Raw genomic sequence first — 13,835 nt, 5'->3', positions numbered from 1 at the left:
CTCCATTCAAACTCACCTCCCAATTGACTTGACCCTCAACCCTACTGTACCTAATAACCTTGCTCTTATTCACATTTACTCTTAACTTTCTTCTTCCACACACTTTACCAAAATCAGTCACCAGCTTCTGCAGTTTCTCACATGAATCAGCCACCAGCGCTGTGTCATCAGCGAACAACAACTGACTCACTTCCCAAGCTCTCTCATCCCCAACAGACTTCATACTTGCCCCTCTTTCCAAAACTCTTGCATTTACCTCCCTAACAACCCCATCCATAAACAAATTAAACAACCATGGAGACATCACACACCCCTGCCGCAAACCTACATTCACTGAGAACCAGTCACTTTCCTCTCTTCCTACACGTACACATGCCTTACATCCTTGATAAAAACTTTTCACTGCTTCTAACAACTTGCCTCCCACACCATATATTCTTAATACCTTCCACAGAGCATCTCTATCAACTCTATCATATGCCTTCTCCAGATCCATAAATGCTACATACAAATCCATTTGCTTTTCTAAGTATTTCTCACATACATTCTTCAAAGCAAACACCTGATCCACACATCCTCTACCACTTCTGAAACCACACTGCTCTTCCCCAATCTGATGCTCTGTACATGCCTTCACCCTCTCAATCAATACCCTCCCATATAATTTACCAGGAATACTCAACAAACTTATACCTCTGTAATTTGAGCACTCACTCTTATCCCCTTTGCCTTTGTACAATGGCACTATGCACGCATTCCGCCAATCCTCAGGCACCTCACCATGAGTCATACATACATTAAATAACCTTACCAACCAGTCAACAATACAGTCACCCCCTTTTTTAATAAATTCCACTGCAATACCATCCAAACCTGCTGCCTTGCCGGCTTTCATCTTCCGCAAAGCTTTCACTACCTCTTCTCTGTTTACCAAATCATTTTCCCTAACCCTCTCACTTTGCACACCACCTCGACCAAAACACCCTATATCTGCCACTCTATCATCAAACACATTCAACAAACCTTCGAAATACTCACTCCATCTCCTTCTCGCATCACCACTACTTGTTATCACCTCCCCATTTGCGCCCTTCACTGAAGTTCCCATTTGCTCCCTTGTCTTACGCACTTTATTTACCTCCTTCCAGAACATCTTTTTATTCTCCCTAAAATTTAATGATACTCTCTCACCCCAACTCTCATTTGCCCTTTTTTTCACCTCTTGCACCTTTCTCTTGACCTCCTGTCTTTCTTTTGCCATATGATTACTTAATTGTCTGGCCAAAGCACCTCACGCTACATATCCTCAAACATTTCATTTTTATCACGTCTACCCTCCTCCTCATGGCCTTATTTATAGCCCATACTTCATATAATGTTAGGACTATTATACATACTAATGCCCATTTTTGCCCTGTCTGATAACTCTCTTTCCACACGTTCTTCATTGCTCCCAGAACTTTCTTCAGATAACGATCTCACTTTCTGCATGTTCTTCAGTGTTCGCAGAACTTATGCTCCATCAGGTGCCTTATAACTTGCTTCTGCTTCCATGATTACATTTGGTACCATATCTATTCCCATGTATATAAACTTCACTCTTCCAGTTTTTCTCCCTTGAGACTTGCACCCCAACAAACCTGTCTCTTAAGCCTTTTTTGATGAATGTATTTTTTTTTTTCAGGCTGAAAAGATCACAATCATGAGTAATCCTCAGCAGTACAAGATACCCGATTGGTTCCTCAATAGGCTGAAGGACATCAAGGATGGCAAATAGTCAGGTGGATTTTTGGGTTTTACTAAACACAAAATTAATTACATGCATTTATGAATATGTAGTTATTTCTCCTTTATGTATTATACTTTGTTGGTGTGTCCCGCGTTAGCGAGGTAGTGCAAGGAAACAAGATGAAAGAATGGCCCAACCCACCCACATACACATGCATATACATACACGTTTACACACGCACATATACATACCTATACATCACATCGTATACATATATATACACACAGACATATACATAAATACACATGTACATAATTCATACTTGCTGCCTTTATTCATTCCTGTTGCCACGATGCCACACATGAAATGAAAACCCCCTCCCCCCCTGCATGTGCGCGAGGTAGCACTAGGAAAAGACAACAAAGGCCACATTCGATCACACTGTCTCTAGGTGTCGTGTATAATGCACTAAGTGTCATGTATAATGCATTGATAAGTTTTTCACAAAACCAGTTGCACATTCTATCCTTGGTCACTTATTTATTATAGTACTAAGGTACATCAGTTGTCCCAGAGCAAAATGGAAGTCACTTTTCACTCTGCTGGAAACTACAGGCAAGAGTTTACCATCACCATATGATTGGTGTTACATAACAGGTTTAAAATTAACATGTAATGTCCATCATTGATGTGCCAAAGAAAAAAGAGTGGAGGTTGATTTGGAAAGGAAACTTCATGGCTTTTCTGTTCAGCATTTTTGGATTTTGTTGGGTAATTATATTTTGATAGTAAATGGCACTATGAATTGGAGGTTTTTCCCAGCACCCTGGACTCAAGGATAGTCATGGGGCTTCTGTGATTATTTGGGAATTTGTCATTCTTGCGTACTAACCCTTGTCATGATTTAGAAATTTTTATTATACTTTGTCGCAAGGTAGCGCAAGGAAACAGACGAAATAAATGGCTCAACCCACACACACGTATATACATACATAGCCACACACGCACATATACATACCTATACATGTTAACATATGCATATATATACACAGACATGTACACATGTACATAATTCATGAAGTCTGCCCTTATTCATTCCAGTCGCCACCCCGCCACACATGAAATGAGAACCCCCTCCCCCCACATGTGTGCAATGTAGTATTAGGAAAAGACACAAAGGCCACATTTGTTCACACTCAGTCTCTAGCTGTCATGTATAATGCACCGAAACCACAGCTCCCTTTCCACATCCTAGACCCACAAAACTTTCTATGGTTTACCCCAGATGCTTCACATGCCCTGGATCAATCCATTGACAGCATGTTGACCCTGTATATGACATCATTCTAATTCACCATTCCTTGCACGCCTTTCACCCTCCTGCATGTTCAGGCCCCGATCACTCAAAATCATTTTCGCTCCATCTTTCCACCTCCAATTTGGTCTTCCACTTCTCCTTGTTCCCTCCACCTCTGACACACATATCCTCTTTGTCAATCTTTCCTTACTCATTCTCTCCATATGACCAAACCATTTCAAAACACCCTCTTCTGCTCTCTCAACCATACTCTTTCTACCATCACACATCTCTCTTACCCTCTCATGACTTACTCGATCAAACCACCTCACACCACAGATTGTCCTCAAACATTTCATTTTCAGGACATCCACCCTCTGCACAACTCTATCTATAGCCCACACCTCACAACCAAGTTTTTGCCAAGGATGTAAGGCATGTGTACAAGTAGGAAGAGAGGAAAGTAATTGGTTCTCTGTGAATGTCAATTTGGGCAGGGGTGCGTGATGTTTCCATGGTTGTTTAATTTGTTTAAGGATGGGGTTGTTAGGGAGGTGAATGCAAGAGTTTTGAGATAGGGGCAAGTATGCAGTCTGATGAGAGGGCTTGGGAAGCGAGTTGGTTGTTGTTCGCTGATGATACAGTCCTAGTGGCTGATTCGGGTGATAACTGCTGAAGTTGGTGACTGAGTTTGGTAAAGCATGTGAAAGAAGAAAGTTGAGAGTAAATGTGAATAAGAGCAAGGTTATTAGGTTCAGTAGGTTTGTGGGACAAGTTAATAGGGAGGTAAGTTTGAATGAAGTCAAGTATTTTAGATATCAGGGAGTGGATTTAGCACCGGATGGAACCATGGAAGCAGAAGCGAGTTGCAGGTTGGGAGTGCGGGCAAAGTTCTGGGAGCATTGAAGAATGTGTGGAAGGCGAGAACATTATCTCTTAGAGCATAAATGAGGGAAGGAATAGTGGTTCCAACAATTTTATATGGTTGCGAGGCATGTGCTTTAGGTAGGGTTGTGTGGAGGATGGTGGCTGTTTTGGAAATGAAATGTTTGAGGACAGATGTGGTGTGTGGTGGTTTGATTGAGTAATGAAAGGGTAAGAGAGATGTTTGGTAATAGTGTGGCTGAGAGAGCAGAAGAGGGTGTGTTGAAATGGTTTGGACACATGGATAGAATGAGTGAGGACAGATTGAGAAATGGATGTGCCAGAGGTGGAGGGAAGAAGCTGAAGACCAAATTGGAGGTGGAAGGATGAAGTGAAAAGGGTTTAGCAATCGAGGCCTGAACATATAGAAGGGTGAAAGGCATGCAAGGAACAGTGAATTGTAAAAATGTGGTATATCGGGTTTGACATACTGTCAACGGATTGAACCAGAGCCTGTGAAGTGTCTTAGGGTAAACCATGGAAAGGTCTGTGGGGCCTGGATGTGGAAAGGGAGATGTGGTGCAGTACACATCACAGCTAGAGACATAGTGTGAACGAGTGTGGCCTTTTTTGTCTGTTCCTGTTCCTGTCTGTTCCTCAATGGAGAGGGGAATGCAGTTTCCTGTGTGTTGGGGTTGTGACTGGAATGGATGAAAGCAGCAAGTATGTATATGTACTGAAGTTACAATTTGGATTCCTTAGGAAATTCCTTAATGGACAAATGATGCAAAGATCTGACCTGGACAGTCACTTGTTTACCAAATGGCATCCTAGCTTTGTTTCTTAGTTGTATATCAACTGACTTTCATTTCTCTCCTGTATTTCCCATGGTGCGATTATTACACAAAAGTGCTCATTTCTCCATCGACTTGTTGGAATGTCTGTATATGTATGTATATGTGCATGTGGGCCATTCCTTGTCTGTTTCCTTATGTTACCATACTAACGCAGGAGACAGCGGTTAAGTAAAAATGAACTGTTGCTCATTGCCCAGTACTCTGAATTGGATGACGATTTATTGAAAAGTGGAATTTAAAAGACCAGGTATAAGTGTACCTTTAAGATATATCCTTCATAAAAGGCACTTGCACATTTTGTGTGATGTGCAACTCGAGAAGGTAGATGAAATTTGAAAATAGTCAAGGACCTAGATGAACTTATATTTAGTCTGGGTAGACTGTTTTCTAACATTGATGAATTTGAGATTAATAAGTAGTTCTGGAAAAGAAAATCAAAATTTGTGCAAGGATTGAAAATTTATTAGGAGTGTGTTATGGGTCATATATTTTTGCACATTTTGATGTTCTTTCTGATGAAATTGAACATCACATGTACTACGTTTTCAGTTGAAGTAATGTAGAAGTAACTGCTTGAATTTTAAGCCAATTACTGTAATGTATATTCCTCATAAGAACATGCTTAATTTTTTCATTTCTGTTTCAGCTTTGTGTAGTTTATGCAGTTAGAAATGCTTTTTTTTTTTTTTATTCAATAACAGAGTTTATTTCATACTAGATTGCTGTTTCCCCTCATTGGTAAGGTAGTGCCTGGAAGAAAGAAAGGTCGTATCCATTCATATTTATTTTTTGGATGTCATTTGTAATGCCCCAAAACCAGTTTATCTACAAGCAGGCCCCACAGACCTTTCCATGCTTTACCCTGTCTTCACATGCTGTGGTTCAGACAACTGACAACCTCTTCTGTATACCAGGTCAAATTCATATTATCCCATACATGCCTTTCGAAAGTTTTTTCACTCGTCCATTCATATCCAATTTTTTGTCCCCATTCTCATTGTTCCCTCATCTGACACATTTATCTACTTTTTTCTGCGTTTCTTCAGTCATTCTCTCCATATCAAACCATTTAACTTTTCGAAACCATCTTTAGTGCTGAACCTCACACTTTGTTTTCACTCTACTTTTGCTGTATGATTACTTAATTGTCTGGCCAAAGCACCTCGCACTGCATATGCTCAATTTCATTTTTATCACATCCACCCTCCTCATGGCCTTATTTATAGCCCATACTTTATATAATGTTAAGACCGCTATACATACTAACGCTGATTTTTGCCGTCTGATAACTATCTCCCTTTCCACACATTCTTCAGTGCTCCCAGAATTTTCTTCAGATTATGATCTCAATTTCCACATGTTCTTCATTGCTCGCAGAACTTTTGCCCCCTCGGGTGCCTTATTTATAACTTGCTTCTGCTTCCATGATTACATTTGCAACTATATTTACTCCCATGTATATAAACTTCTCTTCCAGTTTTTCTCCATTGAGACTCACACCCCAACAAACCTTTCTCTCACCCTTTTGTTGAATATTTTTTTTTTTCCAGGTTGAAAAGATTGTGACAATCATGAGTAATCCTCGGCAGTACAAAATACCCGATTGGTTCCTCAGTAGGCAGAAGGACATCAAGGATGGCAAATACAGTCAGGTGAATTTTTGGGTTTCACTAAACACAAAATTAATTATGCATTTATGAATATGTAGTTTCTCGTATTCATTGATAAGTTTTTAACATAAAACCAGTTGCACATATTATACCTTGGTCACTTATTATAGTACTAAGGTACATCAGTTGTGCCAGAGCAAAATGTAAGTCCTTGCATTCTACTGGACACTGCTGGTAAGAGTTACAAAGATCCTTTCAACATATGATTGGTGTTGCATAACAGGTTTAAAATTAACATGCAACTTGTCCATCATTGGTTTGCCAAAGAAAATAGATTGGAGGTTGATTTAGGAAGGAAACTTTATGGCTTTTCTGTTCAGAATTTTTGGATTTTGTGTTGGGTAATTATATTTTGATAGTAAATGGCACTATGAATTGGAGGCTTTTCCCAGCACACTGGACTCGAGGATAGTCATGGGGCTACTATGATTATTTGGGAATTTGTCATTCTTGCGTACTAACTCTCGTCATGATTTCAAAATTTATTTATCTATTTATTTATTTTGCTGGATCTGGAGAAGGCATATGATAGAGTTGATAGAGATGCTCTGTGGAAGGTATTAAGAATATATGGTGTGGGAGGCAAGTTGTTAGAAGCAGTGAAAAGTTTTTATCTTGGATGTAAGGCATGTGTACGTGTAGGAAGAGAGGAAAGTGATTGGTTCTCAGTGAATGTAGGTTTGTGGCAGGGGTGTGTGATGTCTCCATGGTTGTTTGATTTGTTTATGGATGGGGTTGTTAGGGAGGTGAATGCAAGAGTTTTGGAAAGAGGGGCAAGTATGAAGTCTGTTGGGGATGAGAGAGCTTGGGAAGCGAGTCAGTTGTTGTTCGCTGATGATACAGCGCTGGTGGCTGATTCATGTGAGAAACTGCAGAAGCTGTTGACAGAGTTTGGTAAAGTGTGTGAAAGAAGAAAGTTAAGAGTAAATGTTGAATAAGAGCAAGGTTATTAGGTACAGTAGGGCTGAGGGTCAAGTCAATTGGGAGGTGAGTTTGAATGGAGAAAAACTGGAGGAAGTAAAGTGTTGTAGATATCTGTGAGTGGATCTGGCAGCGGATGGAAGCCTTCGGAAGTGGATCATAGGGTGGGGGAGGGGGCGAAAATTCTGCGAGCCTTGAAGAATGTGTGGAAGTCGAGAACATTATCTCTGAAAGCAAAAATGGGTATGTTTGAAGGAATAGTGGTTCCATCAATGTTGTATGGTTGCGAGGCGTGGGCTATGGATTGTGGTGCGCAGGAGGATGGATGTGCTGGAAATGAGATGTTTGAGGACAATGCGTGGTGTGAGGTGGTTTGTTCGAGTAAGTAACGTAAGGGTAAGAGAGATGTGTGGAAATAAAAAGAGCGTGGTTCAGAGAGCAGAAGAGGGTGTTTTGAAATGGTTTGGGCACATGGAGAGAATGAGTGAGGAAAGATTGACCAAGAGGATATATGTGTCGGAGGTGGGGGGAAGGAGGAGAAGTGGGAGACCAAATTGGAGGTGGAAAGATGGAGTGAAAAGGATTTTGTGTGATCGGGGCCTGAACATGCAGGAGGGTGAAAGGAGGGCAAGGAATAGAGTGAATTGGATTGATGTGGTATACCGGGGTTGACGTGCTGTCAGTGGATTGAATCAGGGCATGTGAAGCGTCTGGGGTAAACCATGGAAAGCTGTGTAGGTATGTATATTTGCGTGTGTGGACGTATGTATGGGGGTGGGTTGGGCCATTTCTTTTGTCCGTTTCCTTGTGCTACCTCGCAAACGCGGGAGACAGCGACAAAGCAAGAAAAAAAAAATTTATTTTGCTTTGTCACTGTCTCCCACGTTAGCGAGGTAGTGCAAGGAAACAGACGAAAGAATAGCTCAACCCACCCACATACACAAGTATATACATACTCGTCCACCCACACAAGTATACATACCTGTATATCTCAATGTATACATATATATACACACACAGACATATACATATATACACATGTACATAATTCATACTGTCTGCCTTTATTTATTCCCATCGCCACCTCGCCACACATGGAATAACAACCCCCTCCCCTCTCATGTGTGCGAGGTAGTGCTAGGAAAAGACAACAAAGGCCCCATTCGTTCACACTCGGTCTCTAGCTGTCATGTAATAATGCACCGAAACCACAGCTCCCTTTCCACATCCAGGCCCCAAAGAACTTTCCATGGTTTACCCCAGACGCTTCACATGCCCTGCTTCAATCCATTGACAGCACATCGACCCCAGTATACCACATCGTTCCAATTCACTCTATTCCTTGCACGCCTTTCACCCTCCTGCATGTTCAGGCCCCGAGCACTCAAAATCTTTTTCACTCCATCTTTCCACCTCCAATTTGGTCTCCCACTTCTCCTTGTTCCCTCCTCCTCGACACGTATATCCTATTTGTCAATCTTTCCTCACTCATTCTCTCCATGTGACCAAACCATTTCAAGACAACCACTTCTGCTCTCTCAACCGCATTCTTTTTATTTCCACACATCTCTCTTACCCTTACATTACTTACTTGATCAAACCACCTCACACCACATATTGTCCTCAAACATCTCATTTTCAGCACATCCACCCTCCTGCGCTCAACTCTATCCATAGCCCACGCCTCGCAACCATACAACATTGTTGGAACCACTATTCCTTCAAACATACCCATTTTTGCTTTCTGAGATAATGTTCTCGACTTCCACACATTCTTCAAGGCTCCCAGGATTTTCGCCCCCTCCCCCACCCTATGATCCACTTCCACCCTATGATTCCAGATATCTAAAACACTTCACTTCCTCTCCAGTTTTTCTCCATTCAAACTTACCTCCCAGTTGACTTGACCTTCAACCCTACTGTACCCAATAACCTTGCTCTTATTCACATTTACTCTCAACTTTCACACACTTTACCAAACTCAGTCACCAGCTTCTGCAGTTTCTCACATGAATGAGCCTCCAGCGTTTTATCATCAGCAAACAACAACTGACTCGCTTCCCAAGCTCTCCCATCCACAACAGACTGCACACTTGCCCTCTTTCCAAGACTCTTGCATTCACCTCCCTAACAACCCCATCCATAAACAAATTAAACAACCATGGAGACATCACACACCCCTGCCGCAAATTTACATTCACTTAGAACCAATCACTTTCCTCTCTTCCTACACGTAACCATGCCTTACATCCTTGATAAAAACTTTTCACTGCTTCTAACAGCTGCCTCCTACACCATATATTCTTCATACCTTCCACAGAGCATCTGTATCAACTCTATCATATGCCTTCTCCAGATCCATAAATGCTACATACAAATCCATTTGCTTTTCTAAGTATTTCTCGCATACATTCTTCAAAGCAAACACCTGATCCACACATCCTCTACCACTTCTGAAACCACACTACTCTTCCCCAATCTGATGCTCTGTACATGCCTTCACCCTCTCAATCAATACCCTCCCATATAATTTACCAGGAATACTCAACAAACTTATACCTCCGTAATTTGAGCACTCGCTTCTATACCCTTTGCCTTTCTTTGTACAATGGCACTATGCAAGCAGTTGGCTAATCCTCAGGCACCTCACCATGAATCATACATACATTAAATAACTTTACCAACCAGTCAACAATACAGTCACCCCCTTTTTTTAATAAATTCCACTGCAATACCATCCAAACCTGCTGCCTTGCCACCTTTCTCATCGCAAAGCTTTTCCTACCTCTTCTCTGTTTACCAAATCATTTTCCCTAATCTCTCTCATTTTGCACACCACCTAGACCAAAACACCCTATATTAGCCACTCTATCATCAAACTTTCTCAACAAACCTTCAAAATACTCACTCCATCTCCTTCTGACATCACCACTACTTATCAACTCCCAATTAGCCCGTTTCACTGAAGTTCCCATTTGTTCCCTTGTCTTACGCACTTTATTTACCTCCTTCCAAAACATCTTTTTATTCTCCCTAAAATTTAATGATACTCTCACCCCAACTCTCATTTGCCCTCTTTTTCACCTCTTGCACCTTTCTCTTGACCTGCTTCTTTGTTTTATACATCTACCACTCATTTGCAGTATTTCCCTGCAAAAATCGTCCAAATGCCTCTCTTCTTTCACTAATAATCTTACTTCTTCATCCCACCACTCACTACCCTTTCTAATCTGCCCACCTCCCAGGTTCTTATGCCACAAGCATCTTATGCGCAAGCCATCACTGCTTCCCTAAATACATCCCATTCCTCCCCCACTCCCCTTACCTCCTTTGTTCTCACCTTTTTCCATTTTGTACTCAGTCTCCCATGGTACTTTCTCACACAAGTCTCCCTCCCAAGCTCACTTACTCTCAGCACTCTCTTCACCCCAACATTCTCTCTTCCTTTCTGAAAACCTCTAGAAATCTTCACCTTCGCCTCCACAAGATAATGATCAGACATCCCTCCAGTTGCACCTCAGTACATTAATATCCAAAAGTCTCTCTTTCACGCGCCTATCAATAAACACGTAATCCAATGATGCTCTGTGGCCATCTCTTCTATACCTTTTAACGTATACATATATATATATACATAGATATATACATACATACTCATGCACATAATCCATACTTGCTGCCTTTATTCATTCCCGTTGCCACCTCACCACACATGAAAATGGCATCCCCCCCCACCTCCCATGAGGTAGTGTTGGGAAAGGACAAAAGGTCACATTTGTTCATACTGTCTCTAGCTGTAATGTGTGATGCACTGAAACCACAGCTCTTTTCATATCCAGGCCCCACAAAACTTTCTATGGTTTACCTTAGCACATCAACCTCAGTGTACCACAGCGTTCCAATTCATTCTATTCCTTGCGTGCCTTTCACCCTCCTGTATGTTCAGGGCCCGATTGCTCAAAACCTTTTTTAACTCACTCCTTCCACCTCCAAATTGGTCTCGTGCTTCTTGTTCCCTCCACCTCTTACACGTATATCCTCTTTGTCAGTCTTTCCTCACTCATTCTTGCCATGTCCAAACTGTTTTTACTCACCCTCTTCTGCTCTCAACGCCTCTTTGTCACACATCTCTTACTCTTTCATTACTTAGTCAATCAAACCACCTTGCACCACATATTGTTCTCAAACATTTAATTTCCAATACATCCACTCTTCTCCATACACCGCTATCAATAGCCCATGCCTCACAGCCAAACAACATAGGAACTATTCCTTCAAACCTAACCTTTTTTGCTCTCCGAGATAACATTCTCTCTTTCCACACGTTAATTACTCCCAGAACCTTTACCCTGTCCCCCACCCTGTGACTCTTCTGCTTCCATGGTTCCATCTGCTTCTAAGTCTACTCCCAGATATCTAAAACCCTTTACTTCCAATTTTTCTACATTCAAACTTGCATCCCAATTAACTCCCTTCAACCCTACTGAACCTAATAAACCTTGCTTTCTTTCATTTACTCAACTTTCACCTTTCACACATTTTCCAAACTTGGTCACGAACTTCTGTAGTTTCACACAAATCAGCCACTAGACCTGTATCATCGGCAAACAACTGACTCGCTTCTAGGCCCTCTTATCCCCACCGGACTGCATACTTGCCCCTTTCCAAAACTCTTGCATTTGCCTCCCTAACCACCCCATCCATAAACAAATTAAACAACCTTGGGGACATCACACACTTGTGCTGCAGACCAACATTCACTGGGAACCAGTCGCTCTTATGTTTTCCTACTATTACACATGCTATACATCCCTGGTAAAAACATTTCAAAGAGCCTGAGCTAGGTACCCATTTTATTGACCAAAGTGTAGGGGTGGACGGACAGCTAGGTTGACTAGACAGCATCAACCAGGATTTGAACCTATGTGCTTGACCCTAGGCAGCCCGTGAATGCATCTCAGGAACACTAACTTCCACACCATGGGAAGCCATAGGTACCTGGTAGTTGGTATGGCATCTGATTGGAGCAGAATGGAGCCAAGGTCCGGAGTCCACTGAGGAGAGTGTGGAAAGATAGGCCCCTGACTGTGAAGGCAAAGATTAGTATGTACCGATGGTGTTGAGGTTATGAGGCATGGGGCCTAGGTATAAGAAGCATGGAGGCAGGTGGATGTGTTGGGAAATTATTGATTTAGAGGAATATGGGGTTTGAGGTTGATAAGGGATGAAATGATGGGTAAGAGAGAAGCGAGATAGTAAGAAGAGCATGTAAGAGAGAGCTGAAGAGTGTCTGCTGAAATTAAGAGGTGATTAATGTGGAGAGGCTGACTTGTTGGATGGAGGAAACAGAAAATGAAAGCAGATGGAGGTGGAAGGATGGACCAAAAAAATTCTTTTAGTTGTGGGGCTAGATGTGCAAGAGGATGTGATGTATGCATGGGTCATAGCAAATTGGAACGATGCATATGGAGCAGTTTGCTGTCATTTCACAGAGTCCGGGTTTGTAAAGTTTAGAAGAATCCATGGAAAGGTCTGTGATGCTTGACTTGTTGGGGAGGGGCAGCTCTGGAGTCAGTGCATTATAAATGATGGCTAAAGAGGATACTAGTAAATGAAGCCATTCTTTATGTGTTACTGGTAACCTTTTTATGAGGCAAACTGGGAACACTATATAGTATTTTTTGTATCTAATTGCCCCGCCCATTTATTTGAGTTAGTCATGAACAAAGAAACATTGACATTCATGCCATACTATGACATTTACATGCTTAATTTTTGAAGAGAAGTGATATTTTAGGTTGATTGTTGTTCTTTGGTTACATTAAATATATGTTAAGAACATGTAGAAGTTCTGTAAATGTGTAGTATATGTGTAGTATCCTTTTTCTTTTGTGTTTTCAGGTGATGTCTAATGGCCTTGAGACAAAACTATGTGAGGATCTTAAGAGATTGAAGAAAATTCGTGCCCATTGTGACTGCGTCACTTTTTGGCGTCTGCGTGTGCATGGTCAACGCACAAAGATGACAGGCCGTCGTTGTCGCACTGTTGGTGTGTCTAAGAAGAAGTAAAGCTTGAGTGTCGTTTGATTTTTTCATTAACCAACCAAAAGACGGTATCAATAAGAGTGCAAGAAAGTAATGAGATGTAGACAAAGTGCAGAGTGCATCTCTTGTACAATGATTTGTGTGCACATGTTGGATGGATGTTTACGAACTTCTGCCAGTATATCATAAAGTTTGATGAAACTGAATTTTTTGATACTGAAAGGTTATCAAAGTCTCAAGTTGTATGCACTAGAAAACAAGGAAACTATTTAGTTCGCTTGTATTAGTTGACTTGATTTATCTGGTTGGTGTCACTGAGCTGGCTTTATATTCAGTATCATGGTTAGATTAGTGTACAATATTGTTTTATCTAGTTGAAAATGTCGGACTGCTTTATTGTAACATCTCTTTTGGCTGTATCTATCAAGATACCTAAGTTTTTATTTTTTACT

General features: G+C 41.3%; 1 protein-coding gene across 1 annotated transcript in view; it reads left to right on the top strand.

Annotated features, from left to right (window-relative positions):
• RpS18 (ribosomal protein S18) overlaps positions 1–13,420 on the top strand; it is a 112,187-nt gene extending 98,767 nt beyond the window's left edge. Inside the window, 2 exon segments of the mRNA XM_071683070.1 lie at positions 6,298–6,399; positions 13,240–13,420. Coding sequence (XP_071539171.1) covers positions 6,298–6,399; positions 13,240–13,407 — 270 coding nt within the window. The 3' untranslated portion in view covers positions 13,408–13,420.
• Positions 13,421–13,835: the final 415 nt, after the last annotated feature.

Source organism: Panulirus ornatus, chromosome 3 (genome assembly GCF_036320965.1).
Source record: "Panulirus ornatus isolate Po-2019 chromosome 3, ASM3632096v1, whole genome shotgun sequence".
In the NCBI taxonomy this organism is placed as follows: domain Eukaryota; kingdom Metazoa; phylum Arthropoda; class Malacostraca; order Decapoda; family Palinuridae; genus Panulirus; species Panulirus ornatus.
This window is presented reverse-complemented; position numbering and strand designations above follow the sequence as displayed.